The sequence below is a fragment of the Bos indicus genome, chromosome 10 (assembly GCF_029378745.1).
Source record: "Bos indicus isolate NIAB-ARS_2022 breed Sahiwal x Tharparkar chromosome 10, NIAB-ARS_B.indTharparkar_mat_pri_1.0, whole genome shotgun sequence".
NCBI classification, from domain to species: domain Eukaryota; kingdom Metazoa; phylum Chordata; class Mammalia; order Artiodactyla; family Bovidae; genus Bos; species Bos indicus.
This window is the reverse complement of record NC_091769.1, coordinates 37889224-37914260: the sequence shown is the minus strand read 5'-3', so window position 1 is coordinate 37914260 and position 25037 is coordinate 37889224. Positions and strand designations below refer to the sequence as shown.

The 25037-nt window shown below is 53.0% G+C and overlaps 1 protein-coding gene across 8 annotated transcripts in view; it reads right to left on the bottom strand.

Moving 5' to 3' along the window:
• The window catches only part of STARD9 (StAR related lipid transfer domain containing 9), a 120681-nt gene that overhangs the window by 18698 nt on the left and 76946 nt on the right, over positions 1-25037 (bottom strand). For 3 of the 8 annotated variants that reach the window (XM_070797360.1, XM_019968611.2, XM_070797361.1), the window contains 11 exons: positions 22870-22921; positions 22392-22529; positions 21609-21691; positions 21383-21486; positions 16090-16283; positions 15158-15614; positions 12908-13167; positions 3140-12395; positions 2802-2978; positions 2218-2401; positions 1730-1867 (listed from right to left, as the gene is read on the bottom strand). In XM_070797360.1, the coding sequence (XP_070653461.1) occupies positions 1730-1867; positions 2218-2401; positions 2802-2978; positions 3140-12395; positions 12908-13167; positions 15158-15614; positions 16090-16283; positions 21383-21486; positions 21609-21691; positions 22392-22529; positions 22870-22921 (11043 nt within the window). The other 5 variants (XM_070797358.1, XM_070797359.1, XR_011568818.1 and 2 more) reach the window with 4 other exon arrangements.

Genomic DNA, 25037 nt, shown 5'->3' with positions numbered 1-25037 from the left:
ACACCCCAATGTTCACTGCAGCACTGTTTACAATAATAACCAAGACACAAAAGCAACCTAAATGTCCAACAAGTCATGATGGATAAAGAAGACGTGGTTCATATATACAATGGAATATTACTCAGCCATAAAAAAAGAAGGAAATAGAGCCATTTGCAGCAACATGGATGGACCTAGAGATTATCATACTAAGTGAAGTAAGTCAGACAGAGAAGAGACAAATATTGTATGATATCACTTGTATGTGGAATCTAAAAAGATGATACAAATGAACTTATTTACAAAACAGAAACAAAACAACATGCAATAATAGAGAAAAGCACTATTCAGCTGTTTAAAAAAGCACAAGATTTACTGATATAAAACTAAAAAATATTTTTAAGGAAAAAGAGCAGAGAGAAAATGGATACAGTATGCTTCCATTCATGAACTTTACAAAAAGATACACATATTTTTTAAAGATATACATATCCTAACAGATGCACAGGATATCTCTGGAAATATACAGCAAACTGGGATGGATGAATGCTTCTGGGGAGGCAAAAAGGAGACTTAAAGATGCACTTGACGTTCTGTATCTTTGTTACTATTTGAGTACTATTTTTTTTTTACTATGTGAAGTTTTGCTTATAAAAGGCGTAAAAGTTTTGCTTTCAGATTTTATATCCCCAGCCAGATTTCACCTCTGAGCTCCAGATCTGGATCCCAGCTGCCTGATTTTCAACTACTCCCCTGCATTTCTCACAAGTATTTTCAACACAGTCAATACAAAACTAGATGGTGATCTTCCCCTCAAAACCTGTCCCTTCCAGGGCTCCTCGTCACATGGACATCACGAGCCCTTTGAGCCCAAAGTGTGTGTGGTTCTGACTCCTCCCACTCCCTGGCTCCAACTTCCAATCTACCCTGGTGCCTGTGGATTCTCTAGTCAACACATGCACGTCGGCTTCTCCACTTGGACAGTGCCCTGAACCAAGCAACTGTCATCTCTCAGCTTTGTCAGTCATGAGTGGGTCTACCAGGGCTGTTCTTGCCTCTTCTCTGGCACGTTTGTCATTCTCCCCATTAAAAAAATTCAGCAGCAGCTTCGGGAAATAGCATAATCATATGGATTAGAAAGCAGTCAGAATTTTCAATAGAGTCTACATGACCTTGCCTTTTCTAGTCTTCTCTTGTGTGATTCTTCCATCTCACTCTTTACATTCCAGCCACACTAACCTTCTTGTGGTTCCACATAAAATTCTTCCCTTAAAGACTCATTTGCTGAGTCTTCCACCTGGAAAGCTCTTCTGCCCCACAAGTATCTCCAGACACCAACTTCTACTGAGTTAACTACCTCTCACCTTTCCAGTCTCTGTTTAATCACAGTCTCTTCAGAGCATCTTTGCTGATCCTTCAGACTAAGTCAGGTTCCTGTTTCATATTGTCTTTGCACCCCTTCTTCATGGAACTTTCTACAACAATAATTAATCATAAAACAAGCTACTTCCCTCTAATAATCTGTTTAAGGACAAGAACAATTTTGCCCAATGACTAAAATAGTGCCCACAAAATAAATACCTGTTGAATAAATGAATGAATGAACAGGGAAGGGAGACAAAACCACAGGGAAGAACAAAGGCCATTGCTCATAAGGGTTCATGTCAGCAGTGAGTGGCCTCTAGGAGACACAACTTCCTAAGTATTACCAGGCCTGGCCCCTGGTTCATGCCTCGCATTTGCTACTCACCACACTGTCTGGGGACTGGAGCTGGCTTGGCAAGGCTGGGCTGCTATTATAGCCAGAGGTGACACCAGATGAGAGGCTTCCATCGGAGCTGGTGCACCGGGAGCCAGAGGTGGCCAAGGTGTGTAGTTTTTCCTTCTCCTGGGAAGGACAGATCAGAATCAGCCAGCTTCGGGTGCGTCATTACCACACTCCCATCGCCTCCCAGCGCCTCCTGCCTTAGCCTCATACCCTCAGGCTGCCCCCATCCCAATCCCAACTATATTTCCAAGCTGCCTCCTCCAGACTCTCGCCCGGGGACCAGAGCTGGTCTGATGAGGATGACATCTAAACAAAGAGCGAAGCAGCTCTGAACAGGCACCAGGACCCGACATCTTCCTCCAGATGCTACATTCCAAGACTCAGAGGCAGCATGGTGATGGCTGACCCAGTCTGAGGTCTGCCCCAGGCCCAAGCCCACCCTGAAATCAGAGGCTTGCCCCACTCCCCACCCGCAGCAGCTGGGAGATGATCTGCTGGCGAATTCTCAGCTTTTCCTGTTCAGTCCGCTCCCGCAGTCGGTCCCGGGCCCGGGCAATCTCCACTTTGGCCTCCTCACGGGCCCGCTGGTATTCTTGTAGCATCAGCTCTATGTCAGAGGGTGGGTGAGAAGACCTTGATGTTGACACTGAGCTCCTGGGGAAAACCAGAGGGGTGGAGAGATGCCTTCTAACGTGGTCAGTGGGCAATGGTCCAGGCCCGCAACACTGCCTTCTTGAAAGACCCATCCTCTCTTTGCCCACAGGGTCTTCAAGTTTGGTTTTATAAACATCCTGAGGCTCAGGCCTGCAGCCTTACATAGCACATCATGGCCCCTCTATCCACTCTACCCCCTCCACAGCTCCCTCCCACCCTCTTCTTCCCCTTTGCCTCTCTCTCCACAGCTGCCTACCACTGTCCACAGGCATGTAGGACCCACTCCTGGCATACAAAGCTGTGGCCTCTGGTGTCCAGGACACTAGAGTCCGGGCCCCGCTCCCCACATGCTCTCACCCCACACCGAACCGGCTCCCCGCAGGGCACTCGGTCCACCTACCGGGTGGTCTCCACAACATCCTTCCTCAGCTGCTGCAGGTATTCTCGGCGCCGGCTGGGGAGGTCAAAGTCCCGGGCGAAGCTCAGTTGTTTCTTGGGGCTGAGGCTTCGCGTCCAACGGGAGTTCTGAAGTCCCTCAGCCCGCTTCCTCTGGAGGGTCTCTGCTGTGTGTTTTGGCCTGAGACAGAACGTGACTGAGTCACTGATGCTGACCCTGAAGCCCCTTCTCCATCTTAAGATCTATCTCTGACCCCTGGAAGATCCCAGAGCTGAGCCAGGGAGAGGGGAACAGCCAGCTGTTAGCCTTCTCTGGCGTCCCACCCAGGGCCGGGTCCTTACCGGGCGTTTAGCTCCTCCTCCTCGGCAGCGAGCGCCTCCCCCGTGCCGCTCTGCAGCACCTGCAGCAGGGCGTCTGCCTCCCCGAAGCCATGGTGCAGTTTTGCTTCTGTGAGTTCTGTGCTGAGGGAGAGGTTCTGGGCCCCAACTTTCAGGGGGATCTGTTCCCTCTGGGGCCACTCAGGTGCCCGAATCTGGTCCTGAGGGGCTTGTGGGAGCCTCTGGGACTGCTCTCCAGAGCTACAATCACATCTGGTCCCCAGAGAATCCACGGTACCTGGCCCTCCAGGAGAGCTATTCTGAGGCCCACACCAGTCGCTAAATTTGTTATGTACGGGGAGGTCCCTCAGACCATGATGTTGGGGCTCAGGAGCCGTGTGCATCTGGGAACCGGGGGGCAGAAGTCCCCCAGGCTGGCAGGCCACAGGCGGGCCCAAGACACAACCCTGGAGCCCTGGGGTATCAGTCAACTCAGAGAAAGGGCAGGGGCTGTGGCGCTGGAGGACCCCCCGTGGACAGGGACCGTCCAGAGAGGGCTGCAGCTCCGCGGGAGATGCTGAGCACTCACCCCTTTTCTCCACCCTGCTCTGCCATCCACCTGGCCCCCTTCTACTCAGCGGGCCACACTCTAGTGAGGCCATGTCCTCAGGCAGAAAGCTGTCAGCCAGCCTCTGGCTCCTGTTCCCCAGTGGAGGGGGTGACAGTCTGCTCTGCACCCCGGCAGTGGTCCTGGGCAGACACTGCTGCAGGGGCTGCTGCACAAAACGGACTTGGAGCTTTGTGCTCTGCTGTGGGTTGCCTTGGGAGCTCACCCCAAAGAAGGGCCTGTGGTTGCCCCCTTCTAAGGAACTTCTACCTTCTCCACATGGAGCCCTTGCTCTCTGAGAGCCATCTGCCTCATCAGTGGTTTGAGAAAAATTACCCACTGGAGGCCGGGGGGCAGGAAGGGGAAGGCTTGGGCTGGACACGAGTTTCTGGAGGCTGTCAAGGGAAAGTGCTGAGGGAGATGAAAGAGACAAGGCACTTGGGGGGATCCCCGACCCTGGGGTGCTGGCACTAAGTGTGAGGATCGGGGAGGAGGCCCTGTCCACCAGCAAGGTGCTGGCGGACCCCTGCTCCTGCACCCTGAGCTCCCCAACAGACTCCACAGGGTGGGGGCAGGGCCCTGGGGAGGAAAACGCGCTGAGGCAGGGTCTGCCAACAGCCAGGCAGGAGGGCTCCTCTGCCTGGGAGCTGGGAGGCAGAAGGGCATCTGGAGAAGCCTGGGGGCTCAGAGAAGGCAGGTTCTGCCCAAAGGGGCCTTTCTGCAAGTTGAAGTGGAATGAGGGTACAGGGGCACTCTGGGGCCTGCAAAGATTGTCTTCTCCCTGAAGATCTAAGGGCCCTGCTGTTTTCCACACTGTCTCCTCTGCCTTTCTCTTCTGAAGTGCCCTGGGAACACGTCCCTCTCCTTGACACATACTAGTGAGATCTGAGCCCAGCCCTTCAAGGATCACATTGACCTTCTGAGGGTCGGCCTCTGGGGCCTGGAGGTGGAGAGGTGGTGAGGCCAGGTCAGTCTGGATGCCCTCATCCACGGTGGTCTGAGTAGAGCCGTCTGTCATCCGAGTCTGGGGCACCTCATGAGGGGTGTCCCTCTTGGCATTCCACTCCTTTTCGGCCACACTTGGCTGGGAGAGACTCCCCAACAGCTCCGAGGTGCTGTGCAGGAGTTGCGAGAGGTGGAGAGACAGGTTGTGCATGCTGGCCCAGGAGGCCAGATCTGACTGGGCAGATGAGAAGTCAGAATAGCTCCAGTGGGACCCACAGCCCAGGGTCTGCGTGCCTTGCTCCAAGGTGTCCATCCTGGACTGAGCTATGGGACCACCTACCTCGGATGGATACAGCAGCATAATCTCATCCACTGGACCTGCAGTGCTTTCCTCAGCCCAAGGAGGCTCCCTCCTCAGAGAACCCACTTCATCAGGGGTGCCCAGGAACTGGGCTCTCTTATCAGGACCCTTCGAGGGGGCTGCTCCTTCAGAGCTGATCAGGGTGTCAGGGTTCCTCAGGGCAGGCAAGGATCCCCATACCTCCCAGGCCTTACGTGAACCTCGGGCATTTCCAACGCTGCTGCGTTTGTTCAACAGGCTCTGGGCGCTGGCCAAGGTGCTGAGGTGGGAGCGGAACAAGGAGCTCTGGTCCTCTACGTGGCTATCCATGCTGCTCTGGGCCACGTTTGGTGGTGTCAGGCCCTGCGACGTGGGGCGGCGGGAGACACTGACTGCACCGCCAAACACATGCCGCCTCCAGCCAGCGCGTGCAGGCCCCTTGGGATGCCAGGGAAGGATACAGGGGTTGACGTCACTGGGGCCCAAGAGCAGGGCTCCTCTGTCCACATCCGTGGAGTGCCACTCCTCTGGCCTGGCTTGGCCACCCAGTCTCTCTGGCTTTCCTGACTGGGCCTGTTCCAGAGCACCAGATGGATGGACAGACGTGAGATTGGGGGTCGGCATTCTCGAGAAACCTGAAGTCGCTGAGTAAGGCGGGGGTGCAGGTGGCAGGGGCCTGAGATCAGCAGCAATACTGTCCAAGTCAGAGGAGGCTTCCTGATCACAGCCCTCAGCGTTCAGAGATGTTCTCACCGCAGATTTTTCTGAGGAAGTGCCCCTGGGGTGTGAGGTCCACAATCGGTTGGGCTCCACGATATCCTCCTCTGTTGGGGAAGGAGGCTCCACACTCAAGTTCAGCTCCTGAAGAGACCGGGAAGAGCTGACCACAGAGAACTGCGGTCTGGAGTATCTGCGACCAGAGAAGACTGCAATTATAGGACGTGCACTCCGGTGGTGGGGCACCGGCTGCTCCCCACCAGAAGAGGGCTGCCTGGGGCCCTGCGCTGCCGGCCAGTGTGCTCTGCGTTGCCCTAAGGAGACAGCGGCTGAGTCACCAAAGCTGGGCGAGATCGTCTTGGACACGGACCTGGCCACCGTCCTGCCCTCTCTGTCTGCACTTCTAATCTGACAGCTGTCCGAGCCACCTTCATCAGCACATGGAGGACTCCTGACCCCCGCAGGGTCTTCACGGCCACCTGCAGCCTGGTCTCTCTGCTGCTCTTCCTCCTCCCATAGACTGTCAACCTGGGATCTGGAGATATACTTTAACTCTGTTATGAATTTTTCTTGGGGATGCAAGCCACCATGATCCCTGGACCCTGGGGCAAGTTGCGGCTCTTCTGGAAGGCATCTGATGTCATTTCCCAAACATCCCTGTTGTAGTCCCTCCAGCAGCTCACTCTCAACACATCGTTCACTTAAATTCAGGGTGTGTGGTCCCCCCAGTGCTGCTGGCTTGGGTTGAGAGCCCTTCGCACCCTGGCCCCCCACAGAGCTGTCCTGCAACCTCCCGGGTGTCTCGGAGCACTTGCCCTCAGGGAAAGGGAGAGCCTCAAGCTTGGCTCGGACTTTCTTCTCCGCAGCCTTCTTCTCAGGATCCCCTATTGATCTGGAGCGAGTGAGCGAGTGGCTGGGGGGGCTCGTCCTCATGTCGGGGGCAGCAGGGGAGCTGCAGCCCCCAGTCAGAGGCAGGACCGCAGTGGCGGAGGCCTCCAGGGTGCTGCCGTCTGCTGGCCCCAGCTCCACATTAATGCCTTTGGGCTCAAAGCCATGCGCCAACAGCACGCCAGGTTCCCCGCCATGGCCCTCTCTTCTCTCCATTCCCCAGGCCCTGGAGGGGACCCTGGCAGGGTGGTGAGGGTGTAGAGGGGCCGTGGAAGGCCCCCTGCCCAAGTCACCATCTCTGTAACATAGTGAGGTGGAGGGAGGGGAGGAACGGGCAGCCCAAACAACAGGTTGAGGGCTGCGCGGCTGCCAGCAAGGACCAGATCTACTCTCTTCCTGGCCCTGGGATAGGCCAAGGGTCTTGCTGCCACCAGGGCTCCATGAGGAGACACCAAAACCCGAGTCTTCCTGTGGGCATCTGCTCAGGGCTTCCTCTCTGACTCCCCCGGGGCTCTGATCCGGCAACAGAGCTGGCCTGGGACCTTCCATGCCAGCCCTGTAGGCTTCTGCTGGCCCAGAGCCAACACTCCCTTCCCGCTTCACACATGGCTGTGAGGGAGCTTCCAGTCCAACCCCCTTCAGGGCTCCAGGCAGGACAGTACCCCGTTTGGGGCTTGCCCTCCCTTCTTCTAAGCTGGTGGAAGCCTTGAGGCATTGGCCCTGGTCTTGGTTAGGCTCTGAGAGGCTGGTTGAATTCTGAACAACAGAGATCACAAGGTGACTTTCAAAACAGGTTGTTTTTCCTCCCTGTGCAATGGCTTGGAAGTTATCTGAACCTCCTCCCCATGTGCAGTCCAGAGTCCCAGGTTCTTGGTGGGCTGGGCTGCTCTCCTGATGGCCAGGGAGCATGCCCTCGGCCACAGCCAATAGCTCTCTCCCCTGTGCAATCTGTCCAGAATCCTCAAAAGGGGCCTGAGAAAGTGAGGCAGCCACTACTTCACCTGTCATCACCCTCCTGTCCTCCTCCCTGGAGGCTGCTGAAGAAGGAAGACTATCTGAACCCAGAGCATCAGCAGAGGGAGGCGCTCTGGTTGCTTCTTTGTTTTTCTCTGTGATTTCAGAAGAGCTTGTGTGACACATAGATTGTTCATCTGCTCCCAGGAAATGCTCCAGTTTTCCGGTGCAATGGCTCCCACCTGGAGTAGGCTCAGTGTGGGAGGGAGTCCGTGAGGGACACTGTGGCCCCATGTCAGTGTCAGTGCTGGGCAGAGAATGGAACCTGTCTGCAGAGGGGGGTATGGACTGAAGGACAGTTGTCCTCTTGTCAACTGATAGGTGTCCTGGTTCAATGGAGAGAGATGCCATGTGATCCCGTGCTTCAGGTTCATTTGTGGTCCTGTTGGCCACTGACTGGCCCATTTGAGGACACTGCAGCCTGCCGGGGGCACTTGAAGAACATTCAGGTTCTAATAAAGTCTTGCTGGAAAGCAGGACTGTGCCCCCAGCCACCACGTCATAAAGCGGCTTCCCCTGAGTCTTTGCCTGTCCCGTCTCCTCCAAAACAGCCAAGCTTGTTGGTGGCTGAGCAGAGGGCTCCAGCTGAGGCACCACTGGTGGGGACATAGGCGCTGAGAAAGCCCCACCAGCAGGACTGAGGTCCTCGGCCTCCTGCCTTACCTCTCTGCCTTGGTCGTCTCCTTCTTCCAAGGGGCTGCCAACCCTCCTCTCAAGCAGGCTAAAGGCCCCATTCAGGGCACCAGCTCTGTCTGGTCCTCTTGGTTCAGCTGCCTCGGCTCTGGAAGGAGAGCCTACCCTGCTACCCAGGCCCATCGAGCTGCTTCTAAGGTCCCCTCCCTGGTCCTGGAGACCAGTGCTTGCTGACCCCTTGCCCTCTGCCCCCAGGGGAATGCTCCCTGGTGCACTGGATTGACCACGAGGTCCCATGGCCATGGATGTCACAGATACAGGCCAAGCAGAGTACGCCACAGTGGAGCCCTGTCTGTTGTCTCCCTTCAGGCTATGGTGTCTGGACGCTCCACTCTCGTCCTGCTGCCCCGCTCCAGCTACCAAGGGACTGGTGGGCATTTTCAGCATGGTAGGATCCAACACATAGTCAACAGAAGAAATGCCTAGAGTATTAGGTGCATAAAGATAGCTTCTTGGCAGCTTTGTTGAATTCAAGAGCAAGGTATGACTCAGGTCTTGGCGAGGAGCCATACAGGAGTCTGGCTGGCTTGGTGACAGGCCGGTCTTGTGGCTGAACAGTGTGTGCACACAACAGTGGCACAGGCCAGGGAGTCTCTGAGTCGACAAGACTGTGTTTTTCTCCTCTAGGCTCCCTCTTTGAGCAGCCATCTCTTCCACTCTGCCTTGAACTGCTGGCTCCTCTTGCTTAGAATGATGGATGCACTTGGCAGGATGGCTTTCTTGAACACCCTCCACAGTCTCCAGCTCCTCCAGACTTCCCAAGCTGCGGGGTTGACGTCTGAGGTGCACTGCATTCACAACCTTGCCCTCCTGAGAAGTCCCCTCGGGCCTGGGCTGCAATGGCAGAGCTCTGGCTGATGCTTTCATCCTCAGGTAAGCAGAGGCATTGGTGCATTCTCTGCAAACAGTGCACACCCCTAAATAACCACCAGAGTCCCTGGCAGGTGTGTCAAGCACAGCTGGGTAGGTGTGCCCTCTCACAAATCTGCTGCCAGGTCCCCGGGGATCAGTGCTACCATTCACCTCCACTTCCCCAGCTTCATCATCCCTACAGATAACACTGTCTGTCCATTTGGGAGAAGTCGGCTGATCCTTGAAGGGCGGGTGGCTTCCAAAGCTGCCTGTCCTCAGCACGCCCTCAGCCGTCTCCTGGTCCTGTTGGTACTGGAAGATGAACTCCTTGCTGACTCCTGGTGGATGGGAAGCGTGCAGCTGCTTACCCTGTTTGGATTCAATTTCTGAGATGCCATTCTCCAGCTGCATCACACTCCTAATTAGCCTAGCCATCTCATCAGCATTATTAACTCTTTCATCCCATGTCTTTCCAGGAGGTGCTTCTTTGGGATTTGCTTTAAGCGCTTTTCCAGGGACTTTGCATTCGCTGAGGCTTCTTTCCTGAGAGCATGTAACTGATTGGAATTGTTCATATGTGGACTCAGTCTGTGAAAGCCTAAACTCTTCTGAGCCGTCTTTGGAATGGGGTGCTTTTCCAAGAAGCCCAGTTCCATTCCTCCATTCCTCCTTATGGGCTGGACTCTCACCCAGGGCCACTGTCTCTGGGCTGCTTACCTCATGACGTACTGATCTAGACTTCAAAGGAAGAGCAGCATCCTGTGGCTTGTCCTTGTCGGGGGCTAAACAGATGGTTTTACAGGTGAAATCAGACTTAACCCTGGAAGGAAAGTGTCTCTTCGCGTCAAAGGCCTGGGCCTGTGTGAGGACTGCATTCCGCCCCTGCTCTTCTTCCTTGCCCGTCTCAGATTCACACGCAAGCAGAGGCTTCCCCGACCCAGAACTGTTTGAGGAGACACTGCAGTGGGACTGCACAGGAGCCTTTGCTCCCTGCTCGAGCGTTGCAAGACTGTGTTTATTTAAAATTCCAACTTGATTTTCAAATTCACATACTTTTATGCTGGTAGATGGGAAAAAATGTCCATTCTGAGTGACAAAAAAATAAACCGAATTATGGCTTCTTTCTTTAACCTTTCCAAGGCATTTCCCTTTTTCTCTGCAAACTTCCTTGGTGTTCAAATCAACTGGCCTCTCGGCTGCGACCTGCTGAGATGATACAATCTTGGAATTCTGGTTTTGTAATTGTCCTGGCAACTTATTCTCCACATACACATTCTGGAGGACCTGGTGTTCATGTCCAAAGCCCCAGGCTTCCCTGAGGGGTGGGGAGGGCACCCTTGCTTCTCTGCAAGCTGGAATTTCCAAGGCAGTTTCTGTCAGGGCATCTCGGCTTTTGGTCACATAGAATGTTTCCAAGGGAGGTGGCTGCAGGGAAGACGGAAGTGGATTCCAGGGAGCAGAGTGAAGGTAGAGCTCTGGGCCAGACGGAAAGGGGCAGGAAGGCCTGCTGTGTCTTCCGTCCGCTTCCACGGAGCTCTCCTGGGAGTCTGTCTTCTCTTCCTGTGGGGGGCGGTGGCTGTTCTGACCTAATCGCCTCACTGGGCCTGCTCTCTTCTTCCTCAAAGGAGCCCAGCCTCGGGGCCAATGGGGGTCTTTGGTGGCTATGGTGACAATATGGTGACAAGGGTTCTTCAGGATGAAACACTCATCAGAGGACGTCATGAGTCCAGGTTTCTTGCTGCTCTGAGAGGACTCCTCCAAGCTGCTCTTTCTGACTCCCTGTGCTGCCGTCATGGGATATACCATCTTGTTCTCTGCTGCAGAGACCTGTGCGTTTGTAGGTCCAGAAGTCAACGATTCTACATCTGCTGAGTAACTTCCACTATGACTTACCTCTTTCTCATTAGTTGTAAAGAAATCTGAAGTACCTCCTACCTTGACATTCAGACTGTCCTGTTCTTTCTCTGCTCTCAAACGCCTAATTTTGGACAGATGGGTTGGAACATTGTTGAAATCTGGGCTGCTAGATGCCCCAGGACCAACTGGCAATATAGCATCTCCTCCCCTGCCGGAAGCTTGAATCGGAGAACCAGAGTCTTCCTTAAGGGAGGTGGAAACTGGCCTGGGGGCTCCCGTGGCCTCCAAAACAGGATGAGACAGTTCAAGGAGGTACTTTTGCTGGAGGGCAGCCCAGTCTCTCTCACAGGCGCTGCCAATATAAGTAAATGAGCTGGCAGAGGCAGCCAACAAGCTGGACACACTAGAATTGGATGTTTCAGAGACGCCTTGCTGGGCCGTCTCAGGGACCCCACTGGCTTGAAAGGTACCCTCAGCTCCTGGCTGAAGAAGGCTGCAAGGGTCCCAGAGGGACACAGACCCAGAAACAGGGTCTGTATACACACTTCTAATGCTGCAAGGCAGCTCAGTGCTGGCTGGGGGCAGTGTGGAGCTGAAAGGCAGGATGGTTTCTGTACCTGGTGACTTGAGTTCTTCTGTATTGAGCCAGTATCCAGGCCTTTCCCAACCACAGCACTGAACCTCCTGGGTGTCGGGACTTGGACATAAAGAATGTGGGGGGCTGCTGGGATTGATCTTGGAGTCACAGGAGAACCAGGAATCCATGGACACCAGAGGGCTCCCTCTGGAGGGCTGTATGTCTTGGAGAATGGTGGCCGGTTCGGTGGGGCTTCCCTCCACCGCCACCTCAGGCTGCTCACAGGGCGGCTGCGGCTGGGGTTTCAGGTAAAATGAACTGCTCACTGGCAAGATGGCATCTAGCCTGGGGGCTCTTCTGTGACTGATGGGACCAAGCCTGCACACTGCCTCCTGGCCCCCTGCAGGCAGAATGGGGCTCTGCAGGTGCCAGAAAGTCTCCGTGGGCATCTCATCAGTTGAACCAAAGAAAGGCTTTCCTTGCCAATGGTCCCCTGGTTCTTCTTCAGCATCGATCAGGCTGTCGAGGGAAACACTCCTGTGAGCCAAGGTGAATGGTCGACTGCCTGAGGATGTGGTGAAGCCCCTCTCAGAGGCTCGTGCTCTGGCCTGGCTGTGGCCACAGCCGCTGGTGAGGTAACTGTGTCCTGAGCTGTTCCGTGGGTTTCCGGGCCCCTTCTCGGCCAGCGAGTCCTCAGATATTTGGCTGTCGTCACTTTCAGAGTTGTCTGGCTCTGGGAGGTCCTGCTCCTTCCCCTGGGGCTCCTCCAGCTCCAGCGGCGCTGGCAGGGCTTTGGCACAGACACAGGAGAGAGAACCTACTGAGTAACCGCTATCTGCGTCAGATACATCACCACCTTTTTCTCTTGCAAGAGCCACTATGGGGCTGGAGTCTGAGTGAGGCCATGGTGTCTGGGTCCCCCACTCTGTGCTGCCTCTTCAAAAGGCTGCCATGAGACAAGCAAGAGGACTTTTCAACCCTAGCTGCCAGGACCCTCTGCTGTCTTTTTGATGCCCTGCTTGGAGACGGTGGTATGAATCCTGCCCAGAAAGTCTTGGCTGCCTTTCCATGCCCAAATGTCTATTTGGATCCATGAAGATGTGAGGAACTGCAACTGGCTCCCTCAACAGCCTCGTGGGCCCAAGGTTCCCTTCTGTTCACCACCCTGCTCGTACGTGTCCTTAGCCCTCCTGGTCTGAGTGGAAGGGGTAAGGACCTTCAGCTTATCCCACGGCTTTCACTTGTGAGCTGACTGGCCCAGAGATACTAAACTCTGGGCCACCATCTGATGGGGCTGCTTACCCATTCTCTCCACTTCCTGGACACTGGCTGACTCTGAGCTCTCGGTGAGACACATGCCCAGGGGTGAGGCTCCCTTCCAGGCCAGGGCCTTCCTGGCTGTGCCAAACTGCCCCTCGCCTGAGGAACAGAGGGCATGCTGGATGAGATGCCCTATCCTTGGGGGGTAAGAAGCAGCCAGGGGCAGATACTCTTCTGATAATTGCTCAGTAGGGTCAGGCATAGGTGGTAACGTGGTGGAGCGATCCCGATTCACGAAAACGCTGTGGAGACAAGGAAAGCCATCTCAGAGGTCAGAGGTCCCTACTTCCTGCTGACAGAGGGACTATAAAGTCCCGCTTAGTTTGCTCTGAAAGAGATTTAAATCTAGGCCAGGGCTTCCTTGGTGGTTCAGTGGTAAAGAATCTGCCTGCCAATGTAGGAGACACAGGTTCAATCCCTGGTCCTGGACGATCCCACATGGTGCGGAGCAACTAAGCCCCTGAGCCACAACTACTGAGGGTGTGCTCTAGAGCCTGAGAGCCACAACTACTGAGCCCACATGCCACATCTACTAAAGCCTGTATGCCCTAGAGCCTGTGCCCCACAACAAGAGACGCCACCACGATAAGAAGCCCATGCACTGCAACCAGAGAGTAGCCCCTGCTTGCTGCAACTAGAGAAAAGCACATGCAACAATGAAGACCCAGCACAGTCAAAAATAAATAAATAAAATTATTAAAACTAGGTCCCTAAGGCCTTTTGGGCTTCCCTGATAGCTCAGTTGGTAAAGAATCGCCTGCAATGCAGGAGATCCCGGTTGGATTCCTGAGTTGGGAAGATCCACCAGAGAAGGGAACAGCTACCCACTCCAGTATTCTGGCCTGGAGAATTCTATGGACTGTATAGTCCAGGATTGCAAAGAGTCGGATACAACTGACCAACTGTCACTTCATTTCATGGCCTTTAGGGTCAGAAGAAAGCTCTACAGGTACATAAGGCAACTTCACACTAGAGCCCTGGCTCTTAAAGTAGCCCTGAGTACACTGTGTTCCTCATTTTCTTTACTTATAAAAAGGTTGAATGGAATCCGAATCGAATCACGTCTTTAGGGAAAACTTCCAACATGAGGAACTGAAGAATAACTTAAACAGCTTTACAAGGAGCCAAACAAACAAATCTATAAAGAAGCACATCATATAGAACTGACCCACTTTAACAAATTAATGATATGAACAAATTATTAAAGCAAAAAAGGATGATTAAAAGAAACTTGAAGGATATAATAACCACTTGCAGTGTGTATATATCCTATTGGATCTTAATTTAACTATAAATATATATTTTGAGGCAACTAGAGAAATTTGAATATGGCCTAGGTTTTTTATTATACTGAGTAATTATTTTAATTTTGTTGGGTGTGATGACAATATGGTTACAAGGAAAGCCCTTCTTTATCAGAACTGTATATATTTGCTGTAGGATTGAAATGACATGCTGTATAGGAGTTGTTCTAAAATACTTCATCAGCAAAATGAAGAAGGGGAGACAAAGCAAATCATGACACCTGCTGGGTGACAGGTGCATGATTCTTCCCACCTTGTGTGTTGGAAATGCTTCACACACTCTGAAGACTAAGACTGATCGGTGAGCAAACGTAACATTGACAGACATTAACTGCACCTAATATGTGCGAGGCCCCCTGCTAGGCCCAGAGCACATGAAGAGGTAGACACAGCCCTCTGTTCCAAGCAGTCTGGGAGACAGCATATCCTCGCTTGATTGAACATGAGGAGTGAAGGAGAAAAGAAAAAGGAGGATCCCAAACTGAACCAGGAGTCAGAGAGACAGTGCTCCGCGTGCTCAGTATGGTGGGGGTTAAGACACTGACTGGAGCTGCTGGTTGGGTGGGAGGGGAAGGGAGACTGTTGTGGGAACAGACTGCGGTTTGGGGCAGCATGAGATGGAGGGGCAGCACCTACACAAGGAGGCATATGTGGACAGCCACGGTCTGGAGCACGGGGAAGATGAGGCTGAGATTCTCCCTCAGGAGATGTCACCAAAGGAGCAAGAGCTGCCGCTCAAAGTGGGGCAGGAGCAGTCTTAGAAGAGTCCGACTATAGAGAAAGAAGAAGAGTGGTCGGAAGAAAGAGAAAGCGATGAGCAAGAGAAGAGTAAACACATCTTTCCGTTTCACAGCTGGAAGAAACTGAGGCCCTGGGAAGGGGCTGTAAACCTCAGCCGGTGCCTCCAGGCGGCCTCCCTGGGCTATACCTGCGCAGCTGGGCTGAGTGCCAGCCGCAGGGCCTTCGGAGGCGCGGAGAACTGCAGCTTGTCAACCTGCTTCTACGATGAGGCCCTGGGACCAGGGCACCGGGGCAGAGGGCTGGGAAGGTGGTCCTCCGGGGGCGGTCATCCTGGAGCCAGCACAGTGCCCTGAGCTGCTCCGGTCCCCTGTGGACCTCCAGCAGCCTCTGCTTCTTGATGATCCTCTCCAGCTTGAATGAGGCTCTTTTCCGCCGGACGTTCCGCTCGTGTCTCCACAGGAACTGTGGGTGCACCACCTTGCTCTGGCTTCGGACCTGGGGGTACGGCTGAGTCTTGGGGTCTGTCTGGCACCACGAATCAGAAGGCACTGCAGCCTCAAGTTCTTTCTCTGCTGCGTGGTCTTGCTGCAGCTGCTGCCACGAGCTGGCCAGCCGGGTCCCTCCTCTGAGCAGCCACTGCTGGTCTGCAAACCAAAAACACCCCAAGAGAAGGTCAGCCCTCCCTCCCTCCCTGGACTCAGGCACCTCTGGCCACAGCTGCACCTGCGCAGAGTGAAGAGCTGGCCAGGTTGACAGGGTGGGATGAGGGCCACAGGGCCATCTGGGGCAAGTGATGGCCCCCCCTGACCACACGGCAAGGGGATGTAGCCCCTGGCCTCAGCAGGGCAGTGGGCACACACACGGGCCAGTAGCAGAGCCTGGACAAATGTGTGCACACGAAGGAGCAGGCAGGAGAACCATCACCCCGATGAGGGGCCAAAAACAAGGCTGTTTCCTTATTCTTGCTTTCAGCCCCTTGTAAGAGCCTCTGGTCTCTAAAAGAGGGGAGAGAACCCCTAATACCATAGATTCCATCATATCACAAAGAAAACAAAGGAAAGAATACAGAAGGCGGGGGAGGGGGGCACAGAGAGATGGGAATGGCAAGCAAGCTCCTACCGTCTTCAACCCGCAGGCCGGTGTGCAGCTGTTCCAGCTCCGCTTCCTGTTTGGCTCTAATCTGTCCCACTAGGATCTGCTGCCTCACATCCCCCACGAGGTGCTGCTGCTGCTGCGGGATCTGGGTCCCGTAGGGTGTCTCTCCAGCCCTCAGTGGCCAGTGGTCCTTGTCACTCTGCTCTCCCAGCGCACTCCTGTCACAGGGGCCGGGTCACCCGGGGGAAATGCAAACACAGCTCAGTACAAACCACAGTGGCCTCAGCCCTCTCCCTTGGACAGGGCACAGAGGGCTCCGGACTCCTGACAGCTTGGGACACACCGGCACGGTGTCACAGGCAGCTGGTGATGTCACAGTGTGGGAGGAGAGAGCAGTCCTGAGGCTAGCAGATTCCTAGGCTGTGGGCTCAGCAGAAACACAGGTTCATTTTGGTTAAGGAAAACAGCAAAGTAAAATGGTTGTTTTTTTTAAAAAAAATTTTAGCTAAATAAAGAAACCCTGTCATTCAAAAAAAAGAAGAGAATAAAAAGGTGTCCACTGAAAATGTGGTATAATGAGAGTAGAGCATAAGTTCTGGGAACATGGTGGGAATGGAACTTCTCATCCACGTTCAGAGCCCACGACTGCACCTCTCGATCTAGTAGTGGGAGGAGAGGGAACTCAGACGTACACTGACCTCCACGTGCCCCAGGATCCCCAGGGGAGGGCTGGTCTCAGGGAGCGAGCCCTGCAAGAGGGTTCAAGACCTTTAGGCTCAACCTCACCTCTCAGAGACACCTGCTGATGTGTTTACTGGTGAAACTGTCCAGGATGTGTTTAGATGTAGTGGGGAGGCATTGGGAACATGTTGGGGATGTGAATGAAACATGATTTAGCCATGAGTTGATCATTTGTAGTACAGCTGAATTTTCCAATAATACAAAATTTTAAAAGGTTCTATTGGCTTGTACAAGGACTCAGATTCATTCGCCAGCACCTCTACCAAAAGAAGAAAAAAAAAATTCTAGACTCAGTCATGCTTTACTCTGCCACCAGGTTCCTGCAGGACTGTGGACGGGTGCCCAGAGCCTTCCTCTGAAGACTGACAGCTTCTCCCCTCATGGTAACCTCTCCCTTGGTCTCACATGCCTTCTATGCATGGGCCTCCCATGCTGTTTCTTCAGGGCCTCTCCATTCCTGTCATTCAGGTTTCTAAAAGAGCCAAATGCATGGCGCTCTGCTCTGGGGTCAGAGGGGAAGCATCCAGGAAGGTTCAGTGTTTGCTGGAAGCTGACACATAAGCTGGATCTAGCCGTGCTTAGCCTACCCTTGGCCCTCATTCCAACCCCAGGAGCCCATGGCTCTCAGGCTTGGAAACTCACTCAGTGACTTGACACCAGAAGCAAATGGCAAACTGGCTGAGCAATGCACTCTGAGGAGTCCACTCCACTTAGGAGATTTACCACCTTGTAGAGAAGAATGAAAGGAGAGGTCCAAAAACTACAGCATGTGGGCCACATGGTCCACAGCCTGTTCTTGCAAATCCAGTTACTGGAACCCAGCCACACCTGAGGTCTATGTATTGTCTAGGGGGTTTCTGTGCCTTGTTGGCAGAGCTGAATAGCTGCAGCAAAGCGTAAAACACAATCCAGCCCTTCACAGAAAGTCTGCTGCTTTTGACTTAGAAGAAATTAAGATGTCTTAATGTAACCTGAGGAGGACAGTGAAGGATGGATGGGTGGGAGAGTGAATACAGGCACAGGGGCGTGGGTGGGAGCTGACACAGTGGCAGGATCCTCTGTAGAAAGGAGGCTGTGTGGGGCTCAAACTGCAGTGGGTCCAGGGACCTGCACCAGTGTGCTCTGGGGAAGACAGGTGCTGCTGCTGCGATCAAAAGGCCAAACACACACAGTGGAGTGTACAGAAAACATGTACGGCAGAGGCTAGCAAATGGAATAAAAAGCCAGCGAGCACCACACAAACAGAAAAAACAGTTGATGAAAAACATTTTACACATATAATTTGTATGTATCATACCTGCATCACAGCTCCAAACTGTGTCTGACCATGGACATGGATGAATTACAAACCTGAACCCATCACAAGGTCTTAAGACATACCCAACAAAGATCCAGACCATCAATTACAAGAGGCAGGGAGGAGACATTTATTCCGAATTCCCTGAGAATATTCAGTTTCCTTCCTGACTCTCAGATTTATTAGGTTGACCAAAAAGTTTATTTGGGCTTTTCGCAGGCTGTTATGGAAACCTGAACGAACTTTTTCTTCAACCCAGTACAATCAGCTTCTCCCTAGAAGACAGCTCCTTCACCTCCCCCGGGGAAAACTGCAGCTAGCCATCAGCTTCTGCAGACCCAACAGTGGCAGAAGGCATGCAAGGAGAGGCAGTCTGGAAGAATCCCCACAGATCCTGCACGTTCACCTGAAGAGTCACACACCATCAGACTAAAAACGGCTCCTGTGCTGAGCACGTTGTCAAGTTCCCAGAAAGCAAGTGAAAAAGAACATGCTGGCCTAATGCTCCATGCTGGGTAGATGACCAAGGGCCGGTCTTCAGTTACCTGCAGTTGAGGACCTCTGTCCCTCTCAGATGGTGCCCTTCACCCTGGGGGACCCCAGCACCTCCAGCTACTGCCAGGACTCTATCGGGCCTTCTGGCTGCTCAGCTCTGGAGGCTTCTGCAGCAGAAATGCAGAGGCACCCACTTGCAGAGGAGGCAGTAACAGTGGCAGCAGCAACAGTGTCCCTGGGTTCTAGGCACTTAAGGCTAAGTTCCCCAAATTCCAAATGGGACAATGCTAAGAACACGGATGACAAAGAGCCTTCAAGGACAAACTGCTCTCAGGTCCAGATAACTGCCAACAGGCCGATCTCCCTTGCTCTGGAGTCAGTGCTAGCTTTGCAGGCTCCCAGCAGAGAAGTGCCCCACCAGAGAGAGGGGACGGAAAGGAAACCTGGGACACGAGGAGGCGTCAGAGCCTACATCACCCAAGAGCAAATAAGAGACCCTCATGGAGACACACACCCAGATGGGGAGCCCCGCTGACAACGTGCTGGGCCCCTTATGCTCACGGTCTCTCCAGCCCGTCTAGCAGATCACAGGCTTGACCCCACCCCACCCACTGCTGCCAGGGGCTGGCGCATGCCTGCAGGTGATGGCAACTGGGTAGGACCATCCCAGCCCACAGGCTCCCAGGACTGGAGCTGAAGATCGGATGCAGCAAGGGGGAGAGGCCTGCTTCTCTAGTCACCCTCTGTCCTCTGAATGAAAGGGGTCATTCTTGGTGCTGCTAAAAGGTCACGTCCATGCCCATGGGGGTAGAGAGCTTGACAAGACTTCAAAAAGACAGAAGACCAGTGTTTTTCTGGGGTGAATGTGTCTGCTAGGGTGAGATACGAGGACAAGAAAACAAAAGAGAGGCCACCTTCCAGGGCAGCAGGGCTGTGGGGTGTCGGGCACTGGGCAAAGCATTCCATGTGCACCCACTTCTTCAGCCTGTCACAAGGACCCCTGAGAGACAGATGGTAGCACCCTTACTTAGAGGTGAGAAAATGGGCTCAGAGACTTAGTAGCTTGCCTAAGATCACACAGCTTCCTGTTGTAGAGCCAGGAGGTAAGGCTACTTTACCCAATGCCAGTATCTCTTCAAGTATCTGTGGCTCTTTAAGTTGCAAAGCCAGGGCTTCCCTGGTGGGCCCATGGTAAAGAAGTCAATGCAGGAGATTTCTATCACTGATCTGGAAGATCCCAAATGACGCAGAGCAACTCAGCTCATGCACCACAACTACTGAGCCTGTGCTTTACAGCCTGGGAGCTGCAACTTCTAAGCCTGCGTTCTGCAGCTACTGAAGCCCACGCACCCTACAGCCCGTGATCCCCAACAAGAGAAGCCACCGCAAGGAGAAGCCCAAGCACCTCAACTAGAGAGTAGCCCCCACTTACCACTAGAGAAAAGCCCATGTGGCAACGAAGACCCAGCACGGCCAAAATAAATAAATAAATAAATAAATATATAATTTTAATTAAAAAGTAAGTTGCAGAGCCATTTCCTGTAAACTTCTGGACTCGGGAGAAACACAGCCTCAGTGTATCTTCCCAACAGAACTTACCTATGATAAGGCCTCCTTTCATGACTTCACTACAAAAAGGGAGGTCATTCTGACAAAACAAGAGCCCTGGCTTCAGCCCTGAGCCCGCCTTGGTCTTGATGCGCTCTATTCTATGCCACTCCTCAGGGCCCCCAGTCGCCCTCCACTGGCCATCCTCCCTGAGGCCGGGATCTCTGTCCTCCAGGCCTCAGCAGCCCTCCCAGGAGCACCTGCCTGCTCTCGTGTTCCTGGGCTCAGAGCACTCCTGTCCTCACCCAACATCTGGCCATCAAGGTCCAACCCAAGACTCTCCTCAGCTTCCATCACCGCTCCTGGCCTGAGGAGAGAGCAGCAGGAGCCCGGGGGCTGTCAGAACCCTCCCAGGCACCCTGAGTTCATGGTGTGGGACAACTACCCTGCACCAGGGCCTCACAGACACCAGGTTCCCTGCTGACATTTGCTATAGGAAGTCCCCCAGGCGTGAGACACTGGTGGCTTTCAGAATGGAAGGATACCACTGTTCCCAGTATCCAACCCACAAGGCATCTCGATCTGGGAGGGAGCTCCTACGCAGAAGTGGACAAAGGACAACTTTGTGAAGAAGAAAAGCAGTTGCTACGAATCACATAGAAAACTGACTCCATACTCCACAGTCTCAAGGCAGGCAAAGCAGGTAGATTAGGGCAGGAGCCCAAGATATTTCATGTTGTTCCTAGAGTTCCTGAACCCTTGGTTACGAGGAAAAGAGGCTTCTCAATCCTACAATAACTTAAAAAACTCAGAGGAAGCTGGTCTTGGAAGTTAACTGACACACATGTGAGCTCACACACAGGCAGGCCAGAATTCAGTGGGATCCATGGGAGGCAGGTCTGAAAGCAGCAACAGACATCCATAGTCACATCACATGTAAATCTTGCGGACAGAGAAGGTGGCCACAGGAAACATCAAGTGATATTAGTACATACCTCTCTCAGTGATGAAGGAAGTGTGATATCCAAGGGGAAGTGAATGAGGACCATGAACACTTCCCTGCCACCCACTGGCTGAGCGGCTAGCTCACCATCCTCAGACCACCCACCCAAGGTGGTTCAGACCAGGCTTCATTCCCAACTTGGCTGCTACACTCAATTCTTCCCTGCTCCATGTTGTAATGAATTAAAAGCGAAACCAATAGGCTCCACAGCAGAACGAGCAACTCTCTCTCACCTTTCCTTCCAAAGCAAAGGGCAGAGACACATCTGGGAGGCGGTGACATCTCCACCCAAGTCCAGCCACTCCAGAGAGCCACTGCTGCCAACAGCCTCTCCAACCTGTGGACAAGGAAGGAAGCCTCATCGCCCCTGTCCCAACAGATACAGACACAGCTCAGCTCCCCCGCCAGACAGGCGAAGCAGGGAGGTCAACAGCTACGTGGAGAACACCATGTGCTCACCTGCCTCCTCTGCCGAAGGACGGCGGCCTCTGCGGGGTGGTTGAACCGGAACTTCTGTGCTTTCCCCAGGGTTATGACTGCTCCTGTGGCATAGACACCAAACTAAATTCAAGCCACAGCTCATGTTCTGAGTACAGTAATGTGCAGGGCACTGTTCTGGGGGACTAAGTCCTACCCTCAGTAAGGTGATCACTTAGCTGAGTCAATAAGATCTGCACTCCCTGGATATCGTACAGCATATGCATTGAACTAATGAGATAAACAGGAGAAGCTCTGGTATTCCAGGGGAAAGCAAGTGGAGCTTCAGGTGGAGCACTCAGGGAATGCTTCATGGAAGAAGGGGTACCCAAGTTCACCCACAAAGAACACAGAATCTAAATAGATTAATAGTAGTAGTAATAATGGCATTAATCATCATAATGAGTATTTTCTGAGTGAAAGAACACTGTTACACAGATTAGCTCATTCAATCCTCACAATGATTCTATTATTATCCCCATTTTCTAAATGAGGAAATTGAGGCTCAGAGACCTTCCCAAGGATGTACAGCTAACAAACACAGGTACTAATTTCAGAGAGTCATTCTCTACTCTGGGGCCCTGTACTTGGAATTTCTCTATTTACAGGAAAAGGAGCGTATTAGGAAATCTTCAGATCCCTGGGTGCAGAGGCTGGTGGTTCCATTCTTAAAGCCTGCTTCACTGAGCCCTCTGGATCTGGCTCCTGAGAACAGAGCTGGTCCACCACTCATGCCAGCATAAACTGGGCTGTGGGTAGTCCTACCTTGGGTGAGACGGCAGGAGGAGGTGACCTCTCGGCCGTTGACTGTGCAGCGGGCCCCGCGGGCAGGACGTAGGATGACGACCCCACAGGTGCTGGTGATAGTGCAGTGGTCTCTCTCGATCCACTGACCCTGCAGGACTACAGATGACGGAGGCGGTGGGGGTGGGGGGTCACTCAGGTGGAGGCATAGCCCAGGAAACATCTCCACCATTCTTTTGATGAGATCAGAATCCACTTCTGGAAGATCTCACACCATGACAGAAGAGGAAGAGCCACCACCTGAAATCACCCTGACCCAGATGGCCCCACAGTGTGCGTCTCCTCGTCTCATGTCCAAAACCCACAGCCTGGCAGCAAAAGAGGAGCAGCCCTTCAGGACTCCAAGATTCCTTCCTCTCAGAACCCTCAGCTTCCTCGGAAGAAACCTGTCGGGCATGAACACCTACACAGAGCATCAGACCCATATGCTGTCACTCACCAATGTCCTGTTCCTGCTCTGAGTCAATCCTTCCTATTTTTGTTGTCCCCTCCTAAATGGAAAAACAAAGCCATTTTAAGGAGAATAAAAAGGGATGCAGCCCTGCCCCAAAGGAGAGTCCACCTGTTTGAGCACCGTCACTGTCTCCCCATGCCCTCCCTAGCCTCTTTTCCACACCACTTCTCAGCTTTGGTCTAGGCTGCTCTGACTGCTCTGCCCACTCACTATGCAGCCCAGGATGCCCCTGGGAAGGTGTGGGCAAAACAATGCAGGACAGAGCAAAAAGCATTGAGCTTTTTGCAAAGTGAATCCCAGGGACAGGGGAGCCTGGTGGGCTGCCGTCTATGGGGTTGCACAGAGTCGGACATGACTAAAGCGACTTAGCAGCAGCTAGCACTGGCCAGCTCCTTTCTGTTCTGTAGCCTCGAGTTAGGCAGTCAGAGCTTCTCTAGTCTGAGGAAGTGGGCACATGAGTACAGCTTTCTCCCAGGTACTAAGGTTAGTGTGGCCCAAGTTTGGTCCAAGTCAGTCTCAAAGAGACATGCTTTCTATGACGATGTATGGAAGCACAGGATTTTTACCTTCTTGATCCACAGATGAAGTTTAACAGACACCAGATTCTAAGAAGAATAAAGCACAAAAAGGAGGAAAACACATCTAGAATCAAAAAAGACTGAAAGAGAGTATAAGAGAGGAGGTGGAAACTGGAGTTAGTATCAATGAATCACTGGGTTAGTAGAAACTGTAACAAGGCAGTTTAAGAGCACACAGCTCTGTTTGAGGAAGGCAGTGACGTGGCAACAGAGATGCGAGTCTAGAGCTGAGTCTAGAGCTGTATTTATCATTTACTAACTATCCCCTATGTACAGGGCACCGTGCCGAGTGCTTTACAGACATCTCTCATTTAGTACTTTAACACCCAGAATGTAGTATTATGATCCTCTGCATAGAGGAGGAATCTGAAGCTGATAGGAAATAAGCTGCCCTGGGGGCCCACATACTACACAGGACAACTCTGGCTAGAATTCATTTCTCTCCTGGTCCTGTGCCCATGCTATTCCAACCTCACCAAACCACCTGCCTGGTGACTGATGATTTTTAAGTGACTAGAAAGTTCCATGCTAGGCTTCACTGTCAGCAGCCAGAAGGGAGGGCCCTGCCGCTCTCCCAAAATCACTTGTGAAGAAAGACTCCTGGAAGTAATAAATGAGGATCTGGCTCTCTCCCAAAACCCAGAACCCAGGCTTTCCTGCTTAGCCACTGAGGATCACATGAGCCAATGGATGCCGGTCTCCAGACTCCACCAGCCAGAATGGAGGGAGAGGGGTCAAGACTGCTCTCGAGGGGTCAGGGTCAGCCCCAGTGATGAGGCACATTCCTCCCAAAGGGATCAAGGCCACAACACATCCCAGCCTCTGGATCTGCAGAGCAGAAACCACCCAAAACGTGCTGGCATCTCATTTAACGTGGGCTGAGCCAGCGCCTGCTGCTCCTCTGCTGCTTTATGCCTCTTACTTGGGAGGAACAACAACACAAAAGCAGTTATGAGGGTGAAGTCCAGGATATCAATAACCTGTGCTCCTCCCACCCTTTTGCTGCTCACTCCCCACCCAAGCTGCCTCCCGAGGTGACTCAGGCAAACAGCTCCCAGGCCATTGTTAGGGACTAGGTCTGGGTCTGGAACCAAGTTAGCAAATAAAAACAGAGAATCTAGAATGAATACTGTTATACTACTACCCAACCCAGGATGTAAACAAATGAAAAGGGGGAAATGGGTAAAAACCCATAGAAATGCCAGGATTAGAAGTAGACTGAGAGACTTCCCTGGTGATCCAGTGGTTATAAATCCACCTTCCAATGCAGGGGATGTGAGTTCGATCCATGGTCTTGGAACAAAGATCCCACATGCCTCAGGGCAACTAAGCCTGCATGTTGCAACTAGAGAAGCCCACGCACTGCAACCTAGATGAGCCTCCCCACCAAAAGTAGACTGGGACCTCATACCTAGGTTCATTATCAGTGTGTGAGGGAGTGAGTGAGTCTCAGTGCACTGACTCCGCAAGGATGCCAGTGACCCAGGATCATCCATCTCCCGTCTCCAACTCAATCTGCCCTTCATCCTTCAACCCTCTGCTGCTACCCTAACTCTGTCACATGATGTCTACCTT